Genomic DNA, 25,284 nt, shown 5'->3' with positions numbered 1-25,284 from the left:
ATGAAGGGTGACTTGGTATTTCTTTTCTCTCTGATTTATTAGTTAACATGACTATAATATACTATAATATCAAACAAAATATTCTTTCCTTCTAGGCGGGCCTGTTCACACTGCTATCTTTAGTCTCTGAAGTCTGCCAGTACAATTATTTGCCCACAATAAATTATCACACAGCTTCACAGAAAACATTTGGATCTGGTGTTAATCTGTCCATCTATAGTGAGGTTTTTGAGAGACATGGAAATCCAGGAATGTTAACAAGACCAAAGAAAAAAGCGTTTATTGAAGTACCTGCATATAATGTTTCATAATGGTAAAAGTGGGTCAATTTGTGGCTGCTGGAGATCATTACATAACATTACTAGGGTAGATCAGAGCTCACCACCCCGAGTTAACCATATACTCCCCACTAGTATTCCCCATGTGCCACCTTCCCCCACTTATAGAAAAAAACACACTCTTAAGTGGGGTAAAATGGCCTTTTATTCACATAAACTTTATTTACATAACAGAACATAATAAATGCTTTAAACCTGAAACAACGCTTTGAGATCCTTGACGGTACCACATACCCATAACGTATTTTGTGTCTGAGGCACCAGATAGCTGAGTTCAGACCCCAGCCTCAAAAATTGGCTCGGGGCCCAACCCAGCTGACCTCAGCCACCCAGGGTTCTTACAACTACCCAGTCACTATGCAGTGAACCATACCAACTTGAGGATACCATACCTCAGATCAGTCATTCTCAACCAGGGTTCCGTGATACCCTAGGGTTCCTCCAGAGGTTGCTAGGGGTTTCTTCAGCATTGGAAATTTTTGCCTCTCAGATAAGTTCCCACTGACGCCATTAATCTTTTTAGCTATCTGTAAGGTGGTAATTCTTCCCAATGCCCACAAGTGTAAGGACCATTCTTCCCACTGACCATCACACTAATGCATCATGAGTTGCAGATTTCAAAATTTTAGCAGGGGTTAGACCAGAGAACTATTTCAAGGGTTCCTCCATGTTTAAAGGTTGAGAAAGGCTGCCTCAGATGGTTCCCCACCGTTTACCCAATGACCAGATTTTAGACCGCCATCAAGGACCCCAAACTGCTAAATAACAATTAACTCCCACAACAGTAATAGAAAAATAATAAGGACAGGAGGGTGGGATGTTTATCCACGGATTTTTGCTCTGCAACTGTCCTGACCCCTCCTACCCAGCAACATATCTTACCATTCCTCCCCATCACCCCATCTTATGGGCCAATCAGGTAAGAGTCCGTACTAGCCATATGCTATCCTGAATTATTTACCCCCCTTATTCTTGGTTCCCCTTCCACCCTGTCATGTATGCCCTATGCTGACTACGTTCCTTCTCAGCTCCAGGCATGTCTTTATAGAAGCTGGATTCTTAAGAAAATGCCTTAATTTGATCTTTCAGCCAATTGGCCTCCCTAGGTGAGTGTGAAAGAAATAACAGTGTATGCCAACATAATAAAAACATTCATGTGTTTACAAGGTACTTTTGTGTTAGTTTTTGAATGTTTGTTAAAATGGAAATGATAGGGTACGTTTAGTGCTCAACCTTGAGAAGCCGCTGGATGGAAAATGACTCATCAGCTGTTGTAATTTTTTTTCAAGCAAAGTCAAAATACAATAAAAGAAAAAATATTATTCACATTGGGGTGGCTCTGATGTTAAAGAGAAAGGATTTTTGTTTTGTAATCTGAATCTCCACTCTTGAACTGCTATAATAGTGCAGTATTATCTGCTGATGGCCTGTACACACGATCAGAAAATCGTACGAAAAATGTCGCTTTCAAAGCGATTGTATCAAAATCTGATCATTAGTACACAGCATTCGAAAGACAATCATGATAATTCATGTGAAAATTATCACATGATGGGAAAGCACGAAAATTTTTCTCATATGATACCAGATTGTATGATCCCGGGTTGTACGATTTTCATTTAATCAGTACATTTGGTCTTTGAAAAAAGAAATCGAAAATACAAAACAATACATTACATAACTTCCAAATTTTCTAACGAGAATTTTCGTAACTTTAGTAAACTCTTCATTTTCAATATGATATTAGCATGCAAAAAAAAAAAAAAAGCGGAAGACCATTTATCCAAAATCTCATTGTGTGTGCCAGGCATAAGACTGAGCTCCAGGCAAACGGTTGGATAGAAGACCTGATCCAGCTTGTAACTGGACTGTAAAAAAAAAAGCAGCAGATCTATGAGCTCATCATTCTGTCACTCTGTTCTCTCCTCTTATCAACACATATACCTTCTTAGCACATTCGCACATGAGCACTGCAACACAACTGAAGGACTACTTGTACTGCTTCTCCCGCTCCGATTCCAAGCTCTGTTCTACAGGGGTCGCAGGAGACTGATACCAAGTCAAATCTAGGTACTTACACACAACAAAATACTTTTATTGATGTTTTAATGAAAACATAGATGCATTCATTTGGGTCTTTATTTCAGTAGTTCAGCTTTATAGATTAGTTGATTTTTTAGTGTAGCACCCCTCTGTCTCCTAGCACCTCCAGGGGCCAGAGGCAAGTTAGCATTTTGACCCAGGACTGAGTCCATGGCTAAAATGTGGGAATGAGAAAGGATATTGTGTGCCAGTCAATTTTGTCTTTTTAAAGTTTTATTGCAGAAAGGTTAAGGAGGTAAGGGTTGGGCGTTCCAGTTACCGTAGGAAATCACTTACAGACTCTCCAGATCAATGTCCAGCTTCACAGTGTCAGAACCTTTAAGCCGACTAGGCAACACTGTAAGCACACGCCCTAATTTCATGGCTTCCTCCAAGTCACCAGGCTCTTCTGAGAGGCCAGCCCTCTTCCTGGCTCTCTCCAGCAAGGGGCTTCCCCTGGGTCTCCCCGTGGCACAGATTCCTCCAGACCAGGCAGGACAGTTTCAGGACCACTTCAGCACACATTAGGCCCCAGAACTGGCTATTGGGCCTAACAGCAGAGCTCCATTCAGCAGCAACCCCCTAGACCTCAGCCCGGTAGAAGAGAGCTTCTCCCAAATATTTATATTTCCCCCCCAGCATATATCAGTGGCATAAACCTCCTACTGGATTGGCTGAAGAAAATATAAATATTCATAACTTTATTTTGTATGTGAAATCTCCTACTATGACCAGTGATGCAGAAATGGAGAGAGCCGGCAACACTGTGATCCTTTAAAACAGTGATTCTCAACCAGGGTTCCTCCAGAGGTTGCTAGGGGTTCCTTCAGCATTGGGCAATTTATGCCTCTTAGATAAGTTCCCACTGACACCATTGATATTTTTAGCTATCTATAAGGAGGTAATTCTTCCCAATGACCACAAGTGTAAGGACCATTCTTCCTACTGACCATCACACTAATGTATCATGAGTTGTACATTTCTAATTTTGTAGCAGGAGTTCCTCAAGTCCTGAGAACTATTTCAAGGGTCCCTTTGTGTTGAAAAGGTTGAGAAAGGCTGCTTTAAAATGTACTTTATTGGTTACATCAGAGTGACAATAAAACTCAGACTATGCTATGACTAAGGCTCTTTGTCGAAACGCATCAGCCCTACCATTTTATTGTCACTCTGATGCAACCAATAAAGTCCATTTTAATGGATCACAGTGTTGCTGGTCTCTCTATTTCTGTATGCTGATTTAGTAAGCAGGGACTTGAACTGGATCACCCCCCCGTGGAGAGTGCTGTTTCCATCTCATATGACCAGTGATACCAGTGACATCTTCTCCCCCTCTTCTGTTTTTGCTAGTTTTTTTTTTTGGGGGGGGGGGGGGGTACCTTGGTCTTGATCCACCAGAAGTTCTCTCCCCTGGGACATGTCACAGGTCCTAGAAGGCTGACCATTCACAAAGCACAGCGCGTCTCGTATTCACAGACTGCTGCCCACAATAAACTCAGGCCACCAACCTGGCTGTAGTCTAAGGATTGGCTGGACAGAGATTAAAATTCTTATTGCAGGTAAAATAGAGAAATATTTAAAATGTGTATATAGCAGTTTGCTGGGAATTTATGCTTTTAAGAGACAAAAATAAGGGGCTTTAACTGGCCCTGGGTTGAATTGTCTGAATATGTGTGCTTTATTTTTCAGGTGAAATATAAGGACAACCCGAGCTTATATGACCCTTCAGTAGACATCCCAAACATTCTTCATTTGGAACACACCCTGAAGACCAGCAAGATGCAGAGCAATGTAAATACATTTGAGGAAAACTGTGTGTTCTTCTTTGGGTTTAAAAAGTGCTTTCTGCTTTCAAAATGTGTGCTTACATAACATTAAAGGGCCCTTTTACACAAATCTGGTCCACTGGTTGCATTAAATGTGCATTGCATTAGGGAAGGCCATTCAATTGAATGGTCTGTCTAATTTAACAAAGCAAAAATTGGGCATGAAGCATTTCAGCAGTGCAGCACACACAGCACTTATTACTGGCTAAAAATAGAAAGAGAGGAAGACATTTTAGCAGTCCGGCTTCTGTATAAACCATGGCATCCTCCATGGAAGCGGTGGAGGAATGAGCATAGCCACCCTACAACAGGAAGCATGTTATTTGCAGGATAATCAAGTGAAAAATGAGGGAGGATGGGGAACCTGAAAAAAAATAACACTAATTAAATTAATTAAAGTGGTTCTTAAAGAGGAACTCCAGCCGACCTCCCCAATTTTATTTTTTTTGCCCCGATTACCTGATGGTGGTATCTGCACATTTTAGATACTCACCCATCCTGTGAATCCAACGTTGACCCACTGGGATCATCTCATGCCTGGCCACAGCTCCATCCCGTGCCACAATGTTCTTTCCTACGTCATTGAGAGGCCGCAGGCTCTTCCGGGTACAGTGGGCGGGCTTCTCGATGATGCGCCAATAGGCCAGCCTCCTCTTGTTCTTCAATGAAATGCTAAGCCTGCTGGTATATGTGGTGTACTTATCCCAAGAGGCACAGCGGGCAGTGTGCGTGTCATTCGCCTTAGGTGAGTGATGTGCATGGGGAGGCGGGGCAGACTTTCAATAAAAAAAGACATAAACAAAAAAAGCCCTATTGCTGCAGAGGAAGGGAGGAAGGATCTTCCTTGTGAGGGTGAAAGTCCGCTTTAAATGTAAACTTTTTTTTGTTGTTACCTTCCTTTTAGGGAAAAAACATTTAGCTCCCTTTTCCACAGAGAAAAAAGGGGCAGGAACTCCCCCCTTCTGAGTCACTTCTTGTCTCCGCCCCCTACCCACCTCTGAGCACCATCCCATGGTTCCACCACCCTACCCACCTCCCAGTATCGCCCCTTTTAGAGAATACAGAACCAAGTATCATTTTGTGGTGCTAAGTCATTTGTATGGAATGTGTTAATAACAAGAAAAGCAGGTCTACTGCAGCCAGCAGCAAAAGACCCTTCCCAGCAATAATAGATTCCCCCAGCAACAATGGACCCCATAGACCCCCTCTTTCAACAGTAGATTCCTTCCAGCAACAATTTACCACTCAGCAAAATAAGCTTAACCAGCAACAATAGACCTCACCAGCAACAATAGACTGCCACGGAAAAAAATATGCCCTCCAGCAACAATAGATCTTCCAGCAGCCAGGAACAATAGACCCCTCCTAACAGTAGATCTCTTCCAGCAACAATAATAGACCTCCCCTGCAAAAAAAAAATCTTCTTCAGGATAAAAAGATCCCCCAACAGCCAGCATCAATGGACCCTTCAGCAGACACCCCAGCAACCCTGGCCATTACATACATTCAGTGCTGGAGGTGCCAAAACTGCATTCCCCCATATAGCCCTGACTATATATCTGAAGTGTCAGATCCAAGGCACTGCTGCCTCTGACTGCTAGTTTAGGAGATTTGGAGTGGTGATTTGGTGATGTCATTACTGTGCTGCTCATTGTTCTCCTTGTTGGAGGTTCTGACATGAGGAAGCAAAGCCCTGCCTCTACCAAGATGGTCGCCTTCATACAGAGACACTGTGCAGAACAAGGCTTGGTAAGTCAGTAATGTGAAAAGACCACCTGCAAGGAGATCACAGGAAATGTCAGCAACTGGTCCTTTACCCTCTGCTTGCCTTATTTAATTTGGTCACATCTTCCAGAGTTCATTTCTAATAAAGGCTCTCAGGGGATTGACAATCAGTCGAGTGCACCAGCCAGCATAACTGATTAAATGACGTCAGAGTCAAAAGTTCCTTGACTTCAGCAGTGTAAATGGGTTTCGCCTTTTGAAATAACATTTCCTTATAACACGCAGATAGAAGAATTTCAAATCAAATTCTGTTTTAGCCGTGTTTTTAAACATTTTCCTGTATTGTTTGTTATTCCTTACAGACCACCTACAAGAAACAGTTTGAAGAAAACAAGGGGAACTACCATTTTGGTTTAGGTACAGCAGAGCAAATTCATCATAAAGAAAATGCTGTGCTCCAGAGCCAGGTAATAGCAATAATGATGATGATGATAATAATAATTAGCACAGTTTCAAGTTTCCCTGGATCTAAAGTGGCCCTTCAATTTCCGACGTACGGATATGTTGTTTTGCGCACCCATGCCACTTTGCTGACGGCAAGTGGTTAAGCTCCAAGGGGCAGAGCGAAATGCATTAGGGGCGTGGCCTGGCTGGAGCTGGGCTGAGGCTGCCATTTATCTCACTTCATGCACATGGGTCTGGAGGAGAGGCGCGAGGGTCACATAAAAAATGGCCTTGGGGGCCGGATTCCGCCCGCAGGCCTTGTGTTTGACACATGTGCCGTAGAGCATTGCAATCTGCAATGCAAAGACTCAAACAAAGTGTTATTTGGGGACACTTCAATAAATTAAAAAGAAGTAAATTGTGACTTGTAACAACATAAAGAACCACCCCTCACTGTTCCGACACAACGGACAACAGCCCGCACTGTTGGAACTTTCACATTGTGTGAAAAAGCTCTTAAACTTTTTTTTCCAGGATAGCAGACCTCTAAAAGGCTCACCGTTAATACTGTATTTATTGGTATATAGCACGCACCTTTTCACCCTGAAAATCGTGTGCAAATAGTGTGTGCGTGTAACATGCCAATACTTAAATTTTAGCTGCCTCGGAGGGGACAGGGAGGGGGCGGGATGAGCGCCGTTAGATTACATACAGTGAGAATCTCCTGTTTACTTGGTGGCCTCCGTAATAGAAAGTCCCGTCTCCTTGGCCGCAATTGGACCACTGTTCTGTCTACCATAGGAGATTCTCACTGTATGTAATCTGTCGGTGCTTGTCCTGTCCCCTCTAAGCTGCAGATGGGCATCGATCAGGCTGCATTGATGGCAATGGTGAGGCTGCACGGATGTAGACTGATGAGGCTGCATTGATGGCACTTGAGAGGCTGTAGATGGGCATTGATCAGGCTGCATTGACGTCAATGGTGATGCTGCAGATGGGCACTGATGCTTACTTTACTTCAAAGTTCCTTATTTAATATTTAGTTTTTTTTTCCTGAAACTTCCCTATTATAATTAATGTGCGTGTTATACGGCAATAACTTTTTGATTACAACGAGCACAAATGTGATTGTCATTTCTTCCAGCAGTGTTATATGTTTTTGTTATTTATAGGTAAAATATAAAGAGAAGTATGAAAAATCAAAGGGTAAATCCATGCTGGAGTTTGTTGATACCCCATCGTATTATGTCTCCAAGGAGGCTCAGAAAATGCAAAGTGAGGTTGGTATATAGTGCTAACCTTGTTTTACAGTATATGGGATACCAATAGGAAAAATGGTGCAATATACAGTGACCTATAATAAGATTCTGTGGTAGTGACAGGATGTACTTTTTGCAAGAGAATAAAAATATTTTAGTTTGTGAATAACATTCTACTTTGAATACACCTTACAGTTTTGGATGTGGTGGGAATATTTGTTCCTCCACCATCAGAGAATGTGTTACATCCCACTGGCAACTACAGACTACGTAGTATAGGTGGCTCCACGGGTGAGCCCACTACAGGTGTACTGTTGTCCTTTCGTGGATTCTCCTTAGTAAGACTTTGAGCAATTCTTAGCCTTCAATGATATTCAAATTATCTTCATAATATACTGACTATTGCATATGTACATACAGTACATGTGTAATACATATGTAGCACCCTGGAGTTTAGGCAGGGTTGCTTCTCACATATTTATTTGGTAGGAATAATTATCCTGGTTGATTGTTAGAGATCTGCTGATTTCTCCCTAAGTTTGGCCTTGCTGGACTTTTCATATTTTCCACTAGGAGGGCGGGGTACTTAGTGGTACTAGATATGAGAAGGGCAACACAAGGTCAGGTTATGGGTATATAGGATATATCAGCCAATGGCTGGGGGTTTTCTTGAATCCCTTAGCCTGCTGGGAGAACCTATATATTTGGGTGGAGTCAGGTGATTTATGTTCTGTGTCACCTGGACTGCTGTCTGGGTGGATGTGTGTTGTACTGCCCGAGCTGCTAGGCCGGAGATTGGGCCTATCCAGAAGCAGGAGAGCAGCACAGGGTTTGGACTGCAGCTTGCAGTCCAACCAAAAGTGACAGTTCTGCCGGCCGGAGAACCTGCCGTGGTCGGAGGTAGAGGAGAAGCTGCTGCCACTAAGGGGCCAAACACCTTATTACTCGGGACCACAGTGAGCAACTGAAGCAAGTACTGGAGCAGCATTCTCACCAACCGGTGAAAAATCTAGAAACTTCAGTGGATATTAAGCCAGGGACCCAGCGAGCTGAGGTGACACTTTCACAGCAGCTCTGTGTGTTAAGCCAGGGACCATTGAGCTTGAGCTTGAGAGGTATCTTGAGTGGCAATCTGGGGACCCAGCACAGAAGCCAGGGTGACACTTGAGCAAGATACTACAGTGAAGATTGGAGGAGCTCAAGGGATTCAGTGGCATTGAATCAGTGGATCTAGTAAGAGACCGGGAGCTCAGTGGGCTGAAGAACTACAAGGAGCGATTGTAGTGGAAGTGAAAGGAACTGTTGAGCTTTGTGTTAGGAACTGTTAATGAGTGTTGCCGTAGGAGATGGCATTCCTGCACATGCAGATGTGGCGTCTTGCTGGATGCTTTTCTCTGCATGGCTGTCCTATTGAAGTCTCGGAGTCTGCCAATTGAACTTGCAACTACTTAAAGGGATTGTAAAGTAATTTTTTTTTTTAAAACAAAATAACAAACATGTTATACTTACCTCCACTGCGCAGCTCGTTTTGCACAGAGTGGCCCTGAACCTGCTCCTGTGGGGTCCCTCGGCGGCTGTCTCTGCTTCCTCTCGCAGGTACTTCTCACGTTCATGGGAGCTCCCTCGCATGGTGAGAAGTACCTGCGGGCACGCTCCCGTGATACAGCCGGCGGCTATAGCCGCTTGCTGTATCACACGGCCCCGCCCCCCGGCGCGCCGTGGCTGCGCTGCTTTCAATCCATCCACTCCAGCCAATCAGCGGCCAGGCTGAGCGGCGAAGAGGACGGCGGGGGCGAGCACGGGACTTTCGAGGGGTCAGATAAGTAAAACGGGGGGACTTGGGGCGCCGGCAGTGTGAGATGTTTTTTCACCTTAATGCATAGAATGCATTAAGGTGAAAAAACATTTACCTTTACAACCCCTTTAAGGGTGTCCTGTCCCTAATCCGCTTTCCCCCGAAAAAGTTTTTTTAAGAGAAATAAAGCTCTCTTTTGCATTCATGAAGTGTCTGGTGCCCAATGACTTTAATCATTTTGCACCCACCATGCCTCACAACCCACTGTATACAGAAGGATGTCAGCTATCTCTGGCCCTGGAGGTTCTCATTAGACCAAAGGAGGTTTGGGACCTTACTACACATATTACAAAGGCTACTTTACCATACGAGGTGGACATGGATCATGTGCATGCGCATGCACATGGCTATCCAGAGACACGTTGGGAAGCACCACCTAGTGTTGAGTACATGTGACACATCAGGGTAAACCCGCTGTGGGCAGTCGAACGTAGTCAGCGTGAGAGGTAGAGTCACAGTACAATGGAGCAACGTTCCGCTACAAATTGGGGAAAAAGGCGACCGAGACGCATGAAATGTTGGTGCAAGTGTACAGGACGGAACCCATGTGTTTACAACTAGTTCAAGCATTTTCACGATGGGAAGGAAATAACTAAGGATGAGCCACATTTGGGTCGGCCATCGACAAGCAGAACCCCAGATGTGATCGAACGAGTGCGACAAATGCTGGCACGAGATTGGCGACTCTACGATTGATGGTGGAGGAATTGGGAATTAGTAAGGACATGGTGCGCACCATCATCCGCAAAGATTTGGGTAACCGGAAGATCTGTTCCCGGTTTGTTCCGCACAAGCTGATAAATGAGCAGAAAGCAAAATGGATGGAAACCTCTGGAGATTTCATTACCATGTGTGACCAGGATCCATCATTTATGCAAACCATCATCACAAGGATGAGACCTTGTGCTACCAGTTTGATTTGGAATCGAAGCAGCAGTCAAATGAATGTTGTTAACCGTCTTCCCTGCGACCCAAAAAGAGGCATCTGTGAGCTTCTTTCTGTTTCCCCACCTGAAGAGCGTTATGAAAGGTGCATGTTATGGGGTCATGGCAGCAATCCAAGAATGTGTGACAGCGGTTCTGCAATCAATTCCTAAAGATGCCTTTGCTGACAGTTTCCGCAAAGCTTTATGAATGTTGCCAAAATTGTGTTGTTTTGAAGGCCAATAAAGGTAATTTGTTTGCATCTTCTGTTTTGTTTGTTTTCTAATACCATTCACCAAACTTTTTATACCCACTCGTACTTCATATCATCATATTTATCATAAATTTAAAGCTGAACTCCAGGTTAGATCTTTATTGCACAGTTACTTTGGTCCATTTTGGCACAATGTAGGTATGCATATCTCATACCAGATGGGCTGCTGGGGAAGCTGACAATAGCTGTCCGCTTATGAGTCCTGTGCTATGAGTCCTGTGCTTATGAATCCTGTGCTTATGAGTCCTGTGCTTATGAGTCCTGTGCTTATGAGTCCTGTGCTTATGAGTCCTGTGCTTATGAGTCCTGTGCTTATGAGTCCTGTGCTTATGAGTCCTGTGCTATGAGTCCTGTGCTTATGAGTCCTGTGCTTATGAGTGCCATCTTCACACTGACCACAGGGGGGTCGCCCACTAGGCACTGCCTTCATTCACAGAGCTGCTTATACTTTTGTAATGGATACAAGGTGTTTTAGGATTGAATGAGGTAGAGCTTGTGACATCACTGCATCTCCTCTCCATCTTCTCTGATCAAAGAATGCCATGTATTCATAAAAAAAAACTCAAGGCATTTTGTAAATGGTGGCAATGTCCAGCAAGCGACCCAAGAGATCGACCCTCTGTGGTCCTTGTGCTACTCGGTACAAGTCCCAGAAGCTGGTGGCTATAACTGTAATATGCCATCTTCTACAGTGATTGCTTCCCCAGCTGCCCATGAGGTATGAGATAAACATACCCACATTGTTTTAGGCTGGACCAAAGTAACTACGGTATGCAATGCAAGGGTCAGCTGTAAACCTATAATGGACCAAAGTTGTCTAATTCTTCTTCATTTTTAGTTACAACTTTTTGCTCCACTGGAGCAAGACTCGCTTCAGGACTTCTGTAGAATTGAACTCATAAGACAGCTCGGCCATTTACTTAGTTGAATTGAGTATGTGTGGGCAAAAAAGGTGAAGCATGTAGAAAGAATATACGAATTAATAGAATATTAGCTACACCAAAATGTGAGCCATTACTACTGCCGTGATAGAGATAGTGTATCTCTTGTCAAAATGTTTTTTTGGGTTTTAGATCAGGGAAAGGGTGAGAATATCTGTTTGGTCTTTACTATGTCTCCCAGTGGAGAGATTCACCCCTTCAATTTGTCCTGTTGACTGACCACTGTCACTGGGACTGCAAAATCCACAGTTTTGCGGTTGTAACCAAAACAGTAAGCAAGGGGAAATTTTAAAGGGCACCTGTTATAATGACAACTGTCTAATTCTAAGTGAGTGTAGCGAGGTTCCGGGGTCCCTGTGGCTTAATGGTGACATCCAGAGTTAAGGACAGCTGACATCCTTATATGTAGAAGGGGTTACAAGGCATGGTGGGTGTAATGCAAGGTAGATTCATGGGCGCTAGACACTTCTTGAATGCAAAAAGAGTTTTTTTTTTGTAGTAGGCCTTTAGTAGTTGCACTGTCAATTTGGATGACCCCGAGACTTCTATAGGCAGACAACCATGCAGGGAAAGGCATCAGCAAGACACCACATTTGCATGAATGGGATCTCTGTCTCCTATGGCAACATTCTTATAACAGTTTCTAACACAAGTTGTAACAAACTCCTTTACTTCTTCTACAATCTCCTCCTGTAGATCTTCATTCCACTGAGCTCCCAGTCTCTCTTTCACTAGACTTGCTGATCTACTGCCACTGGATCCCCTGAGCTCTTCCAACCTTCGCACACAGTATCTTTCTCAAGCATCACCCCCACATCCCTGCTGGGTCCCTAGCATGGCACTCACAGATTCTCTTCAAGCGCCACCTCACTGGCCTGCTTGGTCCCTGGCTTGGCACAAAAGACTGCTCTGCAAGCGTCACCTCTGCTTGCTGGGTCCATGGCTTGACACTTGCTGAAGTTTCCCAATTCTTCACCGTCCCCGGTTGGTGAGAATTCTGCTCTCGTACTTGCTTAAGCTATTCGCTGTGGTCCCAGATAACAAGTTGGATGGCCCCTTAGTGGCAACAGTTTCCCCTCTAACTCAGAATACAACACATTCTCCGGTTGGCAGAACCATCACTTTTGGTTGGACTGCAAGCCGCAGTCCCAACCCTGCGCTGCTCTCTTGCTTCTAGATAGGCGCTCAGACAGACTAGTAGCCAGCTGTCTCCAGGATAGACCTCAGGCTCTGTCCTAGCAGCCCGGGCCAATACAACACACGTCCACCCAGAAAGCCTTCCAGGTGACACAGAACCCAGATCTCCTGATGTCACCCAAATAAATAGGCTCTCCCAGCAGGCCAAGGGACCAAGAAAATCCCTGCCCATTGGCTGAGACACCCCATTCATTCCTAATCTGTCCTTGCAATGCCCTTGTCTTATCTAATGCCACCAGGTACCCGGCCATCTAGTGACAGAAGAGAGAAGTGCAGTAATCCCAGAATTAGGGTGAAATCAATTGACCTCCTATCAATTTTTCCAAGGCAACTATCACTTAGCAAATAAATTTACTAGCAACCCTGCCTAAACATCAGGGTGCTACAGGAGTGTTTGCCATCACTTTAGAGTGATTTCCACTCAGTTCCTGTTGTATCCCCCTAATGGGCACAGAAAGCCAAATAAATCAAAGCTTGAAAAGGATTCTAATCCATCCCTGCCCTATCCAAAACCAAAAAATAAAGTTGTAACTATAGAAATACACACTTTGAATGTTACATGCTACCCTCATAAATATATAAAATATAGAATAAAAATTTGCTGGTTTTGTATATCAATGATCTATTTATTGATTCAGCTGATTACCTAGAGTATAGTCTGTCACAGCTGTATGTTGGTGAAGCAACATCTGCTTGCTGGTGTCAATGAGACCTTTATAGGCCTTGAGGAACATTGAAGCCTCTTCTAAACTAGATAAATAGAATACATTTTTGAGTTTTACACAGAAAGTTACATTTCGCTGCAAGATATTAAGCAACTTAACATCATTTTATTTCATGATCAGAAATTATATCGGAAAGACTTTGAGGAAGCCATGAAAGGGAAAGCGTCAGTGGACCTGGACCTTACACCCAGCTTCCTGCATGCAAAACATGCTACTAGCCTGCTCAGTGAGGTATGACTCACACAACACTATAGTGTTATCTTCTAATATATGTGCATAATGACTGTTTGACAAGCTTTTAATTTTTGTTTTATTGTTTTCATCTCTAGAAAGAATACAGGAAAGATCTAGAAGAAGGCATCAAAGGAAAGGGACTGACTGGTCTGGAAGACACTCCTGATTCAATAAGAGTTAAAAATGCAGCACACATACTAAATGAGGTAAACTGATAAAGTCATTATAAAAAGAGAAGAGATTGCTGCAATTAGTGGTATAAATGGTGGCCCTGTATTACAGAGTTCAGGGGTTCAGCAACCATTAGGATACATCCTTCAGAGTGGTTGTATGTTCTCAGTGTTTGGGTTTTTTCTTGGTATTCCAATTTCTCCCCGTAATGTAAAGAATATCTACACCCAAGTACAAAATGTAATATATAATATTAGGTACCTGCACAAAATTAGAATATCACCCTTAGCCCTTGTACACACGGTCGCACATTCCTACAACAAAATCCGTCAGATTTTTTCCAACGGATTTTGTCCGAAACTGGTGTTGCATACACACGGTCGGACAAAGTTGTCGGAAAATCCAATTGTTCGTAACGTGATGACGTTATTTAGTTACGACGGGACTACGTTCAGGCTAGTAGCCAATAGCTTTGGTCTAGGAATTTGATCTGAGCATGTGTGACACTTTGTCCGATCGGAATTCTCTACAAACGATCGGACAAAGTCCGATCGGATCATGTTGTCGGAAAATTTTTATATCCAGCTCTCAAACTTTGTTGGTCGGACATTCCGACAGAAAAAATCTGATGATGCTCACACATGGTCGGATTATCCAACAACACGGTCCGATTGGACATTTTGCGTTGGAATGTCCGACCGTGTGTACAAGGGCTAAGAGAAGAGCTGTGTGATTTACAGCTATAAAAGCTGAGTAATGTTGACCATAAAAACAGACAAGAAGCGCGCTCCTCACAATCACTTAATGTGCTAAATAAATTGCAATAACATAATAAGTAATCAAAATGTGGCAACCAAAACGTGCTATATAATGTCCTTAAAAAGTGCTCCGTGCAATACACAGAGCACAGATTGGTGGATTTTATCTGTCACCAAGTCACCATTTTGTTAATAATTACAGCAATCGCTTTATTGGGGACCTTTTTGGACTTTTAAGAATTATTTGTGTACTGCTTGGAGCACTTTTTAAGGACACTACATAGCACATTTTGGTTGTAATATTTTGATTATTTATTATGTTATTGCAATTTATTTAGCACTTTATTTGGGCACATTCAGTGATTGTGAGGAGCACAAAATATAATATATTGCAGCCTAGATGTGGTGGATACATTTTGTTTTTCCAGTTCTTTTTTTTATTTTATTTTACGTGATGAGCCAATAACACACTTCCTGTTGAAGGGTGAAAACATTTACTTTGTCACCTTAGTACAGGAAGTTTAGTAGGACTTCAGAAACACGCTCTATCCTCATCATCCCTAAAACATTGGGGGGCTTGTTCTGTAGTCTGAAGATAAACTGGGCAGATCAAAGCGGAACAAGAGAGGTTTATTGTTAGTGTTTGCATACACTTAAAATGCATACTATAATAATTACATACATGTGACTTTTTGTATTATACAACCTTCTCTATGCTCCAGTTAGTGTAGATTTGAAAGTCCAGAAAGCATATGAACCAATAAGAACACTAGAATCAATTTTTGAAGAATAGCGCAATTTGAGAGATGAATATACAGGCAGTGATAGGGATTAGTTAGTAGGCAGCCAGCTGTATGCGATATAGACCATTCCGGCTGTTTGCACTCATTCAGTTTAAATGCAAAATTACTATGTTGGACTACTAGAGTGTGTCATCAAGACATGGGGTTATTGCATCCATAAACTATCTTTATGTGATCTTTCTCTGGGGAACACAGACTTCTGGGTGATTACTCCTGTTTATAGAAGGATAGGTGCTATGGAACGTTCCTCTTCTATGGGCTATAACACCCTGCAAAGCAGCACCTTTCTTTTTTTAGCCTAATGTACAAGGTGCCTTTCCTGTACTATTTTGTTTCTTTCCTTTCTTTCTTTTTTTCCTGCTGGATGCTTCCTGGGTATATCAGTGGATTTCTATTTTATAGTGCTCTCTATGCTAGAAAGAGAAGATGCAAACATCCTCTGAGCTAAACTATGGATCTGTGACACACCATTGTAGGCTTCCCACCAAGTGACCACCTGCTTTGGAGTACTCCAACCATCTTCCTCCTGGGGGCCCTGTTGCCTGAGCTTACCTTTATCTATCTCACACTTTAGAAAATGAATCACAATTTTGACATTGTCAGGGCTGTTCGATTATGTCTTCTTTTTGAAATTTGGATGCCTTTTTTTCTGATTCCATGTGAAGGTAATGTTGCCTCAGAAGCCAAAACAAGCTATTGAATTTTCTGTGCCTAATCCAGGATTAATGTGAACTTGTGCTTTGCCCATGCGGAGAATGGTGAAAAACACATGGTATTTCTAGGTATGGAGGAGCATGTGAATCACTCCCCTTCCTCCCACATGACTATGCTAATGCTTGGCATTGCAAGTAGGTGCAGCTGTTTTTGCTGCTATTAAAGTCAATCTTGCTCTGCATGGAAAAAAAATTATAATTATATATATATATATATATATATATATATATATATATATATATACACACACACTAAATTATCAAACGTATCAAAATGGATCTTGCTGTGTGCACTGGTGTGCAGTCATGTTGGAACAGGAGGGGCCGGGGGCCATCCCCAAACTGTTCTCACAAAGTCAGGAGCATGAAATTATCCAAAATGTCTTGGTATGCTGACCATGTCTTGGTATGCTGACACCTTAAGAGTTCCCTTCGCTGGAACTAAGGGGCCGAGCCCAACCCCTGAAATAAAAAAGCCCACACCACAATCCCCCCTCCACCAAATTATTTGGACCAGTGCACAAAGCAAGGTCCATAAAGACATGGATGAGCGCATTTTGGGTGGAGGGACTTGACTGGCCTGCACAGAGCCCTAACCTCAACCCAATAGAACACCTTTGGGATGAATTAGAGTGGAGACTGCGAGCAAGGCTTTCTCATCCAGCATCAATGCCTGACCTCACAAATGTGCCTTTGGAGGAATGGTCAAACATTTCCATAGACACACTTCTAAAACACTTCTAAAACTTGTGGAAAGCCATCCCAGAACAGTTGAAGCTGTTATAGCTGCAAAGAGTGGGCCAAATCAATATTGAACCCTACGGACTAAGACTGGGACCTGAGATGTCATTAAAGTTCATGTGCGTGTTAAGGCAGGTATCCCAATACTTTTGGTAATATAGTGTGTGTATATATATATATATATATATATACACACTGTGTATACTTTTTTTTCTCTCTGTAGTGTAGTTGATTAAGTTGTGCATGTCTCATGTTGGAATAGAGTTTCTTCTCTCCTGAATTGCCCACCATTTTCTACTGTTTGCCTTTCAGGGGTTTTAGCCAATAGGGGTAGGTGTTTTTCAATCTACCATGAGTATAGCTAATGCTGTTATGTTTTGCTATGTTTCTTAATGAACTCATTGAAGTAAATAAATGAATAAAAATCATCACAGTTTCAAGTTGCGTTTTCTTCTTTTAAGAAAGAATACCGTAAGGATCTGGAAAATGACATTAAAGGAAAAGGCATGGAGTTGAGTGCAGACATCCCTGATATGATCCGAGCTAAGCGGGCATCTGAAATTCTTAGTCAAGTAAGAAAAAAATGTAAATGATAAAAAATATAAATTTATTGCTTTTTTGGGATATCTAAACTCAGCAAAATTTTGATATATTGAAGCTTACCAGTCTTTAGATGTTGTAGCTGCATTGGGTTTCTTTTTTTTCCCCAGGCTTTTCCACCTTTATTTTTACAGAGTGATCCTGCCAGTAAGAGACCTTCTGATGTAGGGTGACAGCACTCACTCATTGTACTGTATTCATGGAGGGGCACTGTTGTCACCCTAGGACAGGAAATGCGTTAGGATTACAGAAAATTTCCCCCATGACTAAAGAAATAATAGTTCTTGTTGCCCAAAGCAGCAACTTTCACATGATCATATTGCACTGGAATCACAGTAGATAAAATCTGATCAGCAACTATATGCATTTTTTCCATTAGACACTTTTGCACAGATCTAGTATTTCAGAAAGCAAAAAATATTCAGTAGATAAAAGGCGTAGTTGTGCTAGAGGTGACATGATTTGGGACACCAACTGCGACAATAGGCTCCCGTGATGTGAACTCGGCCCTTTTTTCATCAAGGTTTTGAATCATCCAAATACAAAAGATCCGTGGCTCGGTGTCCTCGTATGAACTATGTACTATTTTACATTTTTGTTCCTCTTCTTGAACCCAAAATAGATTAGTGTTGTAGGAGGTTGGATAGATCATTGTAATAATTGTTCTAATTATTTCCTCTTCATACTACTCAGATAAAGGCCATGTGTAATTACTGTAATCGTACTAATGGGTACAAATGAGGCTTTTCCTAAGAGGAAATTACTCTGTCCTCGGCTTGGATCTATCGCTGAGAGCAACAGTGTGTTCCATCTGATGCTGGAAATACGTTCTGTACCATTACATTGGACTTTATTACATGTAATGCACCAATGTTCCTCGCACTGAAAACACAAGCCTTTTACAATATACATTGAAACAAATTTTTCCATAAACACTTAAGGATGTCAAAAACTTTATAGCAGACAAAAATGGGTTTAAAAGTACAAGCTGACCTTTCTGGTTCAGAGCTGTGTTTGCTCCCCAGTCAACATGACAATGGCGATCTTTTATTCTCTCAATGAAAGCAGAACCGTAACATATATGTGTTACGGAAATATATACATACATGGGCAGTATGGTCAATAAAATGACGCCTTTTTCTTCTACTAATGTTCCAGTCTGTTTAGCTATGCGGTTGACTTACTAAAACTGAAGTGTGCAACATCTGGTGCAGCTCTGCATAGAAAACCAATCAGCTTCCAGTTTTTTTTTTGTCAAAGTTTAACCTCCCTGGCGGTATGATTATGTCAGATTAATGCTCAAAGCGGTACAATGTTTTGCATGGAAATTTGACGTTTTATATTGTAGGCCTTTAATTCTTAGGAAACACTCACATAAATCTGTCCAAACCAGAGTCTAGTAGACATCCCGGGTATGATAACGTTTAAAACACAAAATTATAAATTATAATATAATAAATAACTATAAATAATTATGACAAATAATAATATAATAATAATAAAATGTATTCAATAATGTAATCAAATCAAAAACACTGAAATTTGCTCAGGGGCAGGATTACAGTATAGCTGTCATTACTTTCAGCGTTTGATGACAAATTTCCCCACAAAATCACTACTGGTCAATTCTGCAAGTTATTCTAATTTATTATCGCTGATCTCCAGCTTGTCTAAAACCACTTTTGATGTAAAGGGACACTTTTTGGTTGCCATGGACAATCTCAAGTTTCCAGGCAGAAAGAACAGTAGATATAATGTAAAACTGCATGTAGGGCACTGGACAAAGCACTAGGGACAAAAGAGATGTGAAATGATTTACCGTATTTATCGGCGTATAACACGCACTTTTTTCCCCTTAAAATCAGGGGAAAACCGTGGGTGCGTGTTATACGCCGATCCCCACGATCTCCCGCTGATTGTGGGGAAAGGAGCGAGCGGAGCCGAGATACACAAAGCTGAAGTATACTCGGCTTTACTCGGCTCCTCTCACAGTCCCGCCCACCTCCACTGATCGCGAGAGGAGTGAGCGCCACTGACATACAGAAAGCCAAGTGTACTTCGGCTAGTCCCGGCTCCTCTCGCAGTCCCGCCTCTGACTGTGAGCAGAGCCGAGTCTAGCCGAAGTACACTCGGCTTTCTGTATGTCGGCGGCGCTCGATCCTCTCGCAATCAGTGGAGGTGGGCGGGACAGCGAGAGGAGCAGAGTAAAGGCAAGTATACTTCGGCTTTGTGTATCTCTGCCCCGCTCGCTCCTCTCCACTCAGTCAGCGCCAAATTTAAATCGGGGCAACCCTGAAAAGAGACTGGTCAAGGCTGCAAAGTGACTGGGCAAGGCTGCAAAGAGACTGGGAAAGGCTGCAAAGGTACTGGGCAAGGCTGCAGATGGACACTGGGCAAGGGTGCAGATGGACACTGATAAGCCTGCATTGATGGGCATTTAAATGTAAGTTTTTTCCTTAAACTTTCCTCCTAAAGGTTTTTTTCCTTAAAATTACCTCGTAAACTTTGGGTGCGTGTTATACATTGTTGCGTATTATACGCCAATATATACAGTAATATAGTAATGTAATCTGTAAGATTACAGTGTACTGTATATGTAATGTGTTTTTAACTTTTGAATTTGGACCCGGGCTTCGTCCCCATGCGCTGCGACACTCGCAGGAAATGGAACCCGGCACAGTGATTAATCGAGCGGGGACACGCTCACACACATAGCGGGGAGAGCATCGCAGGATCCCGGGGACAAAGTAAGTAACTTTGCCTGGATCCTGCAATTCGATCCCGAGTGTGGCTCGGGGTTACCACTTTTGGTAATGAAAATTCACCCCAAGCCACACTCAGGAATACCGCCAGGGAGGTTAACTGAATAAACTGAAGTTAGAAGCTCATTGGCTGCCATATACAGCTGCACCAGATTTTGCACTCTCCAGTTTTAGTAAATCAACCACAATATCTCTGTGCTGCCCTCTTGATCCCATCAGGCAATTAATTCCTGGATTACACATACCTCCCAACTTTTTGAGATGGGAATGAGGGACACCTATTAAAAAAATTATGCAGGCATAGGTCACACCCCCTGCCATGCCCCCTTAAAGGTGAAATATACAAAAAAAAGTATTATTTAAACCCACAAGTTATTTTTTTAGCACCATTATTCCTCAATATTGGCTTTTGCAATTTACAAATGCAGCAATTTAGAAATTGAATGTGTTTTTTCTCATTGTTTAGCACTGAGAAACACTTTTTGAAAGATAAAAAGTGCATTTTTTATACAACTATATAGAGCAGACCAAAATGAAGGACAAATGAGGAGGAAAGGGAGACAGAGGGACTTTGTTGCAAATCAGGGACAGTTGGGAGCTATGATTACATGGCGGCCCACGCATGACATCACTGTGCCTAGTGTACTGCCATTGTGGCAGCATTTACCTACAAGCTAGAAAGTAGCATTTTATATGCCATGGTAGTGGTTACACATGTATCAGTGCTCCTTGTGCATAGCCACAAGCCACATATTCTTCCTTCTTACAGACTGTGAGCGACAGCGTAACATATGATTTATATGTAAATTACAGCCTTTCTTTAAAGTGTTACTAAACCCACAACAGTAAAATCAGTCTGTATATACAGTAAAGCATTCTTGTTATACTTACTGTGGAACCTCAGGGGTTAATCCTCTGTAGTGTATAGGCTTCTTTTACTGTCCCCAATCCATCTGCTGTTAATACAGAGCCTTGGAGGCACTCTGCACATGCTCAGTTTGGTGTGTATTGCAAGAGAGGTTTTTTTTTTTTGGGGGGAGGTTACATGTGATCAGCACTGTCCAGCCAGAGGGTCAGGGGTCATGCAACCTCATAGGACAGCCAGAGGAGAATGAAAATTCCTCTTACAAGCTTTAACAAGATACTGATAGAAGTCACAACACTGCTATATACTGCTGATGATGTATTTAGCAATTTATATTTACTAAAATAATTGTGTTTCCATGTTCTATGCACCGTATTGTGGGATACCAGGTATAGTGAATGCAGGATCCTGGGTTTAGTAACACTTTAAAGTGATTGTAAAGGCTTGCTTTAAAAACAAAAAACAAAAAAATAACAAACATTGCATATACTTACCTCCTCTGTGCACTTGGTTTTGCACAGAGCAGTTCAGATCCTCCTCTTCTCGGGTCCCTCTTTGCTGCTCCTAGCCCCTCCCTCTTTTGCGTGCCCCTCAGCCAGCAGCTTGTTACAGGTTGTCACCCAAGCTGAGTCATAGCTCCATGTATCCATTCAGACACGGAACCCCAACCTGGCCCCACTCCCTCTTTCCCTGATTGGCTAGCTGACTTTGATTGACAGCTGTGGGGGGCCAATAGCGCCGCTGCTCTGTCTCAGCCAATCAGGAAGAGTGTACTGGATGGCTGAGGGGATCGTGGACATTGCTGGAGAGAGAAGGAGGTCAGGTAGGTAATTGAGGGGTGCTGGAGAGGCTGCTACACACAGAAGGTTTTTTATCTTAATGCATGGAATGCATTAAGATAAAAAAACTTCTGCCTTTACAAGTCTTGCACAGTGGCACAGTCTCCTCTCCTGTACTGAAATAGCTTACTTTGATTTCACTGCAAACTGTAAGCTACACAGATTTTGATTTGTATGGCCAGCCTTTGGTGTGTAATTAAAACTGTAACTTCCAGTAAAAAAATATTAATCTGCTAACTGGGTATTAGGCTCGGTTCAAATATATGCAAATTGGATGCATTTTGAACCGCATCCGATCCGCATAACATATGATCCAAAACAGCTTTCTATGGAGCCGGTTCACATATCTGCAGGCCGGTCTCAGTGTGATATTCTAATAAGTCCTGTATGATTTTAGGTCCGGTTCAGATGCGATTTCAAGTGTCATACACTTAACAAATTCCCACCTGAATCACACCTGAACCGGTGAACCAAACTGCACCAGACTCCTTTGAAAAATCGCAATAAAACCATGCCCGGACATATGTGAACCGAGCCTTAACCTCCCTTGCGGTAATCCCAAGTCTGGCTTGGGTTGGGATTTTACTAACACAAGCAGTAACCCCGAGCCAGACTCGGGATCGCATCGCTGGATGCAGGGAGGACACCGGGAAGTTACTTACCTTGTCCCCTGGATCCAGCAATGTCCTCCGTGCTGTGTGATTGAGCTGTCCTCCGCTCGATTCGCAGTGCCCGAATGCCACCGAGCTCCATTCCCTGCGACGTTACGGCGCACGGGAGCGGAGATCGGCGCCAAATTCAAAAAAGTAAAAGTACTCAAAACACACACAGCACTGTAATCTTACAGATTACAGTACTGTATAAAAAAATACACACCCCCTTTGTCCCTAGTGGTCTGTCCAGTGCCCTGCATGCACTTTTATATTATAAATACTGTTTTTTCTGCCTGGAATTTGGAGATTGTCCATAGCAACCAGAAAGTGTCCCTTTTTCAGTGTTTTAGGATTTGATTACATTATTGAATAATTGTTATTATTATTTATTATATTATAAACTTTATCATACCCGGGATGTCTGCTAGACTCTGGTTTGAACAGATTTAAGAGAGTTATTCCTAAGAATTACAGGACTACAATATAAAACGCCAAATTTCCATGCAAAATAATTGTACCGCTTTCAGCACCTAAAACCAGAATGAATCATACAGCCAGGGAGGTTAAGGATTACATTTAGGGTTTTCAACATGTAGAGCATCTTGTCTAGAAAATTAAGTCTGGCTGGATTAAAAGTTATCCCTGCAATGGCTCCCTTATGGACTGCAAGGGTTACCTGCTCGTTTTGTCTTGGGGGAATGCTGGCCATACAGCTGTAGAATTTTATTTTAATGTTCATACGAGAAAGTATAAAAATGCTTGTCTGACTATTTATGGTAACTTCTATTAATTTCAAAAGACTTTTCATTCAAGTAACATGTCAATGTCTTGATTTTGATAGAACAAACTACTACTTCTGGATTAACATTGACAAGTCTGTAAGACTAGTTCCGACTTTTTTCAGCCAGTAGTGAATTCAACGATTGGAAATGTTTGTTTCGACTTGATTGCCAAATACTTTCCATCCTTATCCTTCAATTATTATTTTTTTTGCACGCTCTGGTCGAAACTGATTTTTGAATCATCCCCTTTTATATTTTAGATAATAGAACGAACATTCTGAAAATGAAAATTTTCTAATGAAATTCTGCAGGTGTGAGGCCAGATTTATGTGAAATACTTCCCTTATTTTATTCCCCCCACATGTGGACCTCCTTCTAGTTCCTTGAAGCTGCTCCTTTTTGTAGTCCACCCGGTCACTGCTCTCCAATATAATCACGTACAATGCAGTCAGTGGCAGAGGAGTGTTCACTGCAGGAGAGGGAGGAATAAGTATATTACTCATCATTCCCTAGACAAACTGAGCAGTTAACCTTCGCAGTATGGAGAGAAGCAAACTGTAAGGCCGCGTACACACGCGCGGACTGTTCGCCCAACTTTGTCCGTCCAACAGTTTCGGCAAACAGTCCGCTCAAAATTAGCATGGACGGACATGGCCACACACGACGAACGAACAGTTTGCTGAAACCGTGCGCGATGACGTGAACGGCACGTACGACGGGACGAAAAATACGACGTCCTAGACACTGCATTATAACTTTCGGCGTGTAAATCCTTTCTGAGCATGCGCGCAACTTTGTTTGACGAACAAGCCTACACACGAGCGGACTGTTCGCTGAAACAAGGTTTCAGCGGACAGTTTTTCGGAAATTCCGAAAAACCTTGTCCGTCAAACTGTCCGCTGAAACTGTCCGCTGAAAGCCCACACACGAGCGGACTGTCCGCCCAAACACTGTTCAGCGGACAAAGTTGGGCGAACAGTCCGCCCGTGTGTACGCGGCCTAAGGGTAATGTTGTCTTGAGCCTGGTATTTAGCTTTAAAGTCATGCATGGGGAAATATTTAAAGTATGCTATTAAGTTCATGTTGACAGCTTTCAATTGGCTTTAAAATTACATTAGACAGACATTGGAGAGTCTGTAAAATAAAGTCGGCTATGTTTTTGTATTAAAAGTCTTATTAGTTATAGAATGCATTGTGAGAAAGACAAAGATATGACGATTCAAGTAACTTTCCTATAGATGCCTACCAAAGAAAGTTATGTCTAAGCTGGATGTAGAGGATTTTTCCAAATATAAAAATGCTTCTTTTTCCCATTTCATTAGAAAGAATACAAGAAAGACTTTGAAACAGAAATAAAAGGGAAGGGAATGCAAATAGATGCCGACTTGCCGGAGATACAGCATGCAAAGAAAGTCACAGAATTTGTGAGCCAGGTTGGTACTGGATGCCCGCATTGGAAATCAGAGATTATCTATTGTGCTATTCTCAGTCAGTACCAAAACGGCCAAAGTAGCCACTTAAGGATAAATTTACTAAAGCATGATCCATGCAGTGTCTTAATTATTGTGTATTAATTGTATATTTTCAGTCACTGCAAATTATTAACTAAGGTTTTATTACACAAATTAGATGCCTTGGCTTTATGTGTACTCATTACTGTGCTATTTTGTATCAGAAAGTCATTGCACAAAAAGCTGTGGTCTGTTATTTCAAAGCTTACAGAATTTTTAATGATTGACTCGGTAACTATAGATTGGTGTAAGGCTGATGTGG

General features: G+C 42.3%; 1 protein-coding gene across 8 annotated transcripts in view; it reads left to right on the top strand.

The window, feature by feature from the left end:
- NEBL (nebulette) overlaps positions 1-25,284 on the top strand; it is a 398,972-nt gene that overhangs the window by 322,676 nt on the left and 51,012 nt on the right. For 6 of the 8 annotated variants that reach the window (XM_077490939.1, XM_077490938.1, XM_077490937.1 and 3 more), the window contains 7 exons: positions 4,110-4,211; positions 6,334-6,438; positions 7,588-7,695; positions 13,711-13,821; positions 13,920-14,030; positions 17,472-17,582; positions 24,834-24,944. The exons of the other annotated variants lie outside the window; for them this stretch is intronic. In XM_077490939.1, the coding sequence (XP_077347065.1) occupies positions 4,110-4,211; positions 6,334-6,438; positions 7,588-7,695; positions 13,711-13,821; positions 13,920-14,030; positions 17,472-17,582; positions 24,834-24,944 (759 nt within the window). The remainder of the gene's footprint in view (positions 1-4,109; positions 4,212-6,333; positions 6,439-7,587; positions 7,696-13,710; positions 13,822-13,919; positions 14,031-17,471; positions 17,583-24,833; positions 24,945-25,284) is intronic. 8 annotated transcript variants of the gene reach the window in all.

The sequence above is a fragment of the Lithobates pipiens genome, unplaced genomic scaffold (genome assembly GCF_037356315.1).
Source record: "Lithobates pipiens isolate NorthernLeopardFrog02 unplaced genomic scaffold, aLitPip1_a1.2 Scaffold_19, whole genome shotgun sequence".
Lineage (NCBI taxonomy): Eukaryota > Metazoa > Chordata > Amphibia > Anura > Ranidae > Lithobates > Lithobates pipiens.
The sequence above is the reverse complement of the archived record's forward strand: the minus strand, read 5'-3'. Positions and strand labels throughout refer to the sequence as shown.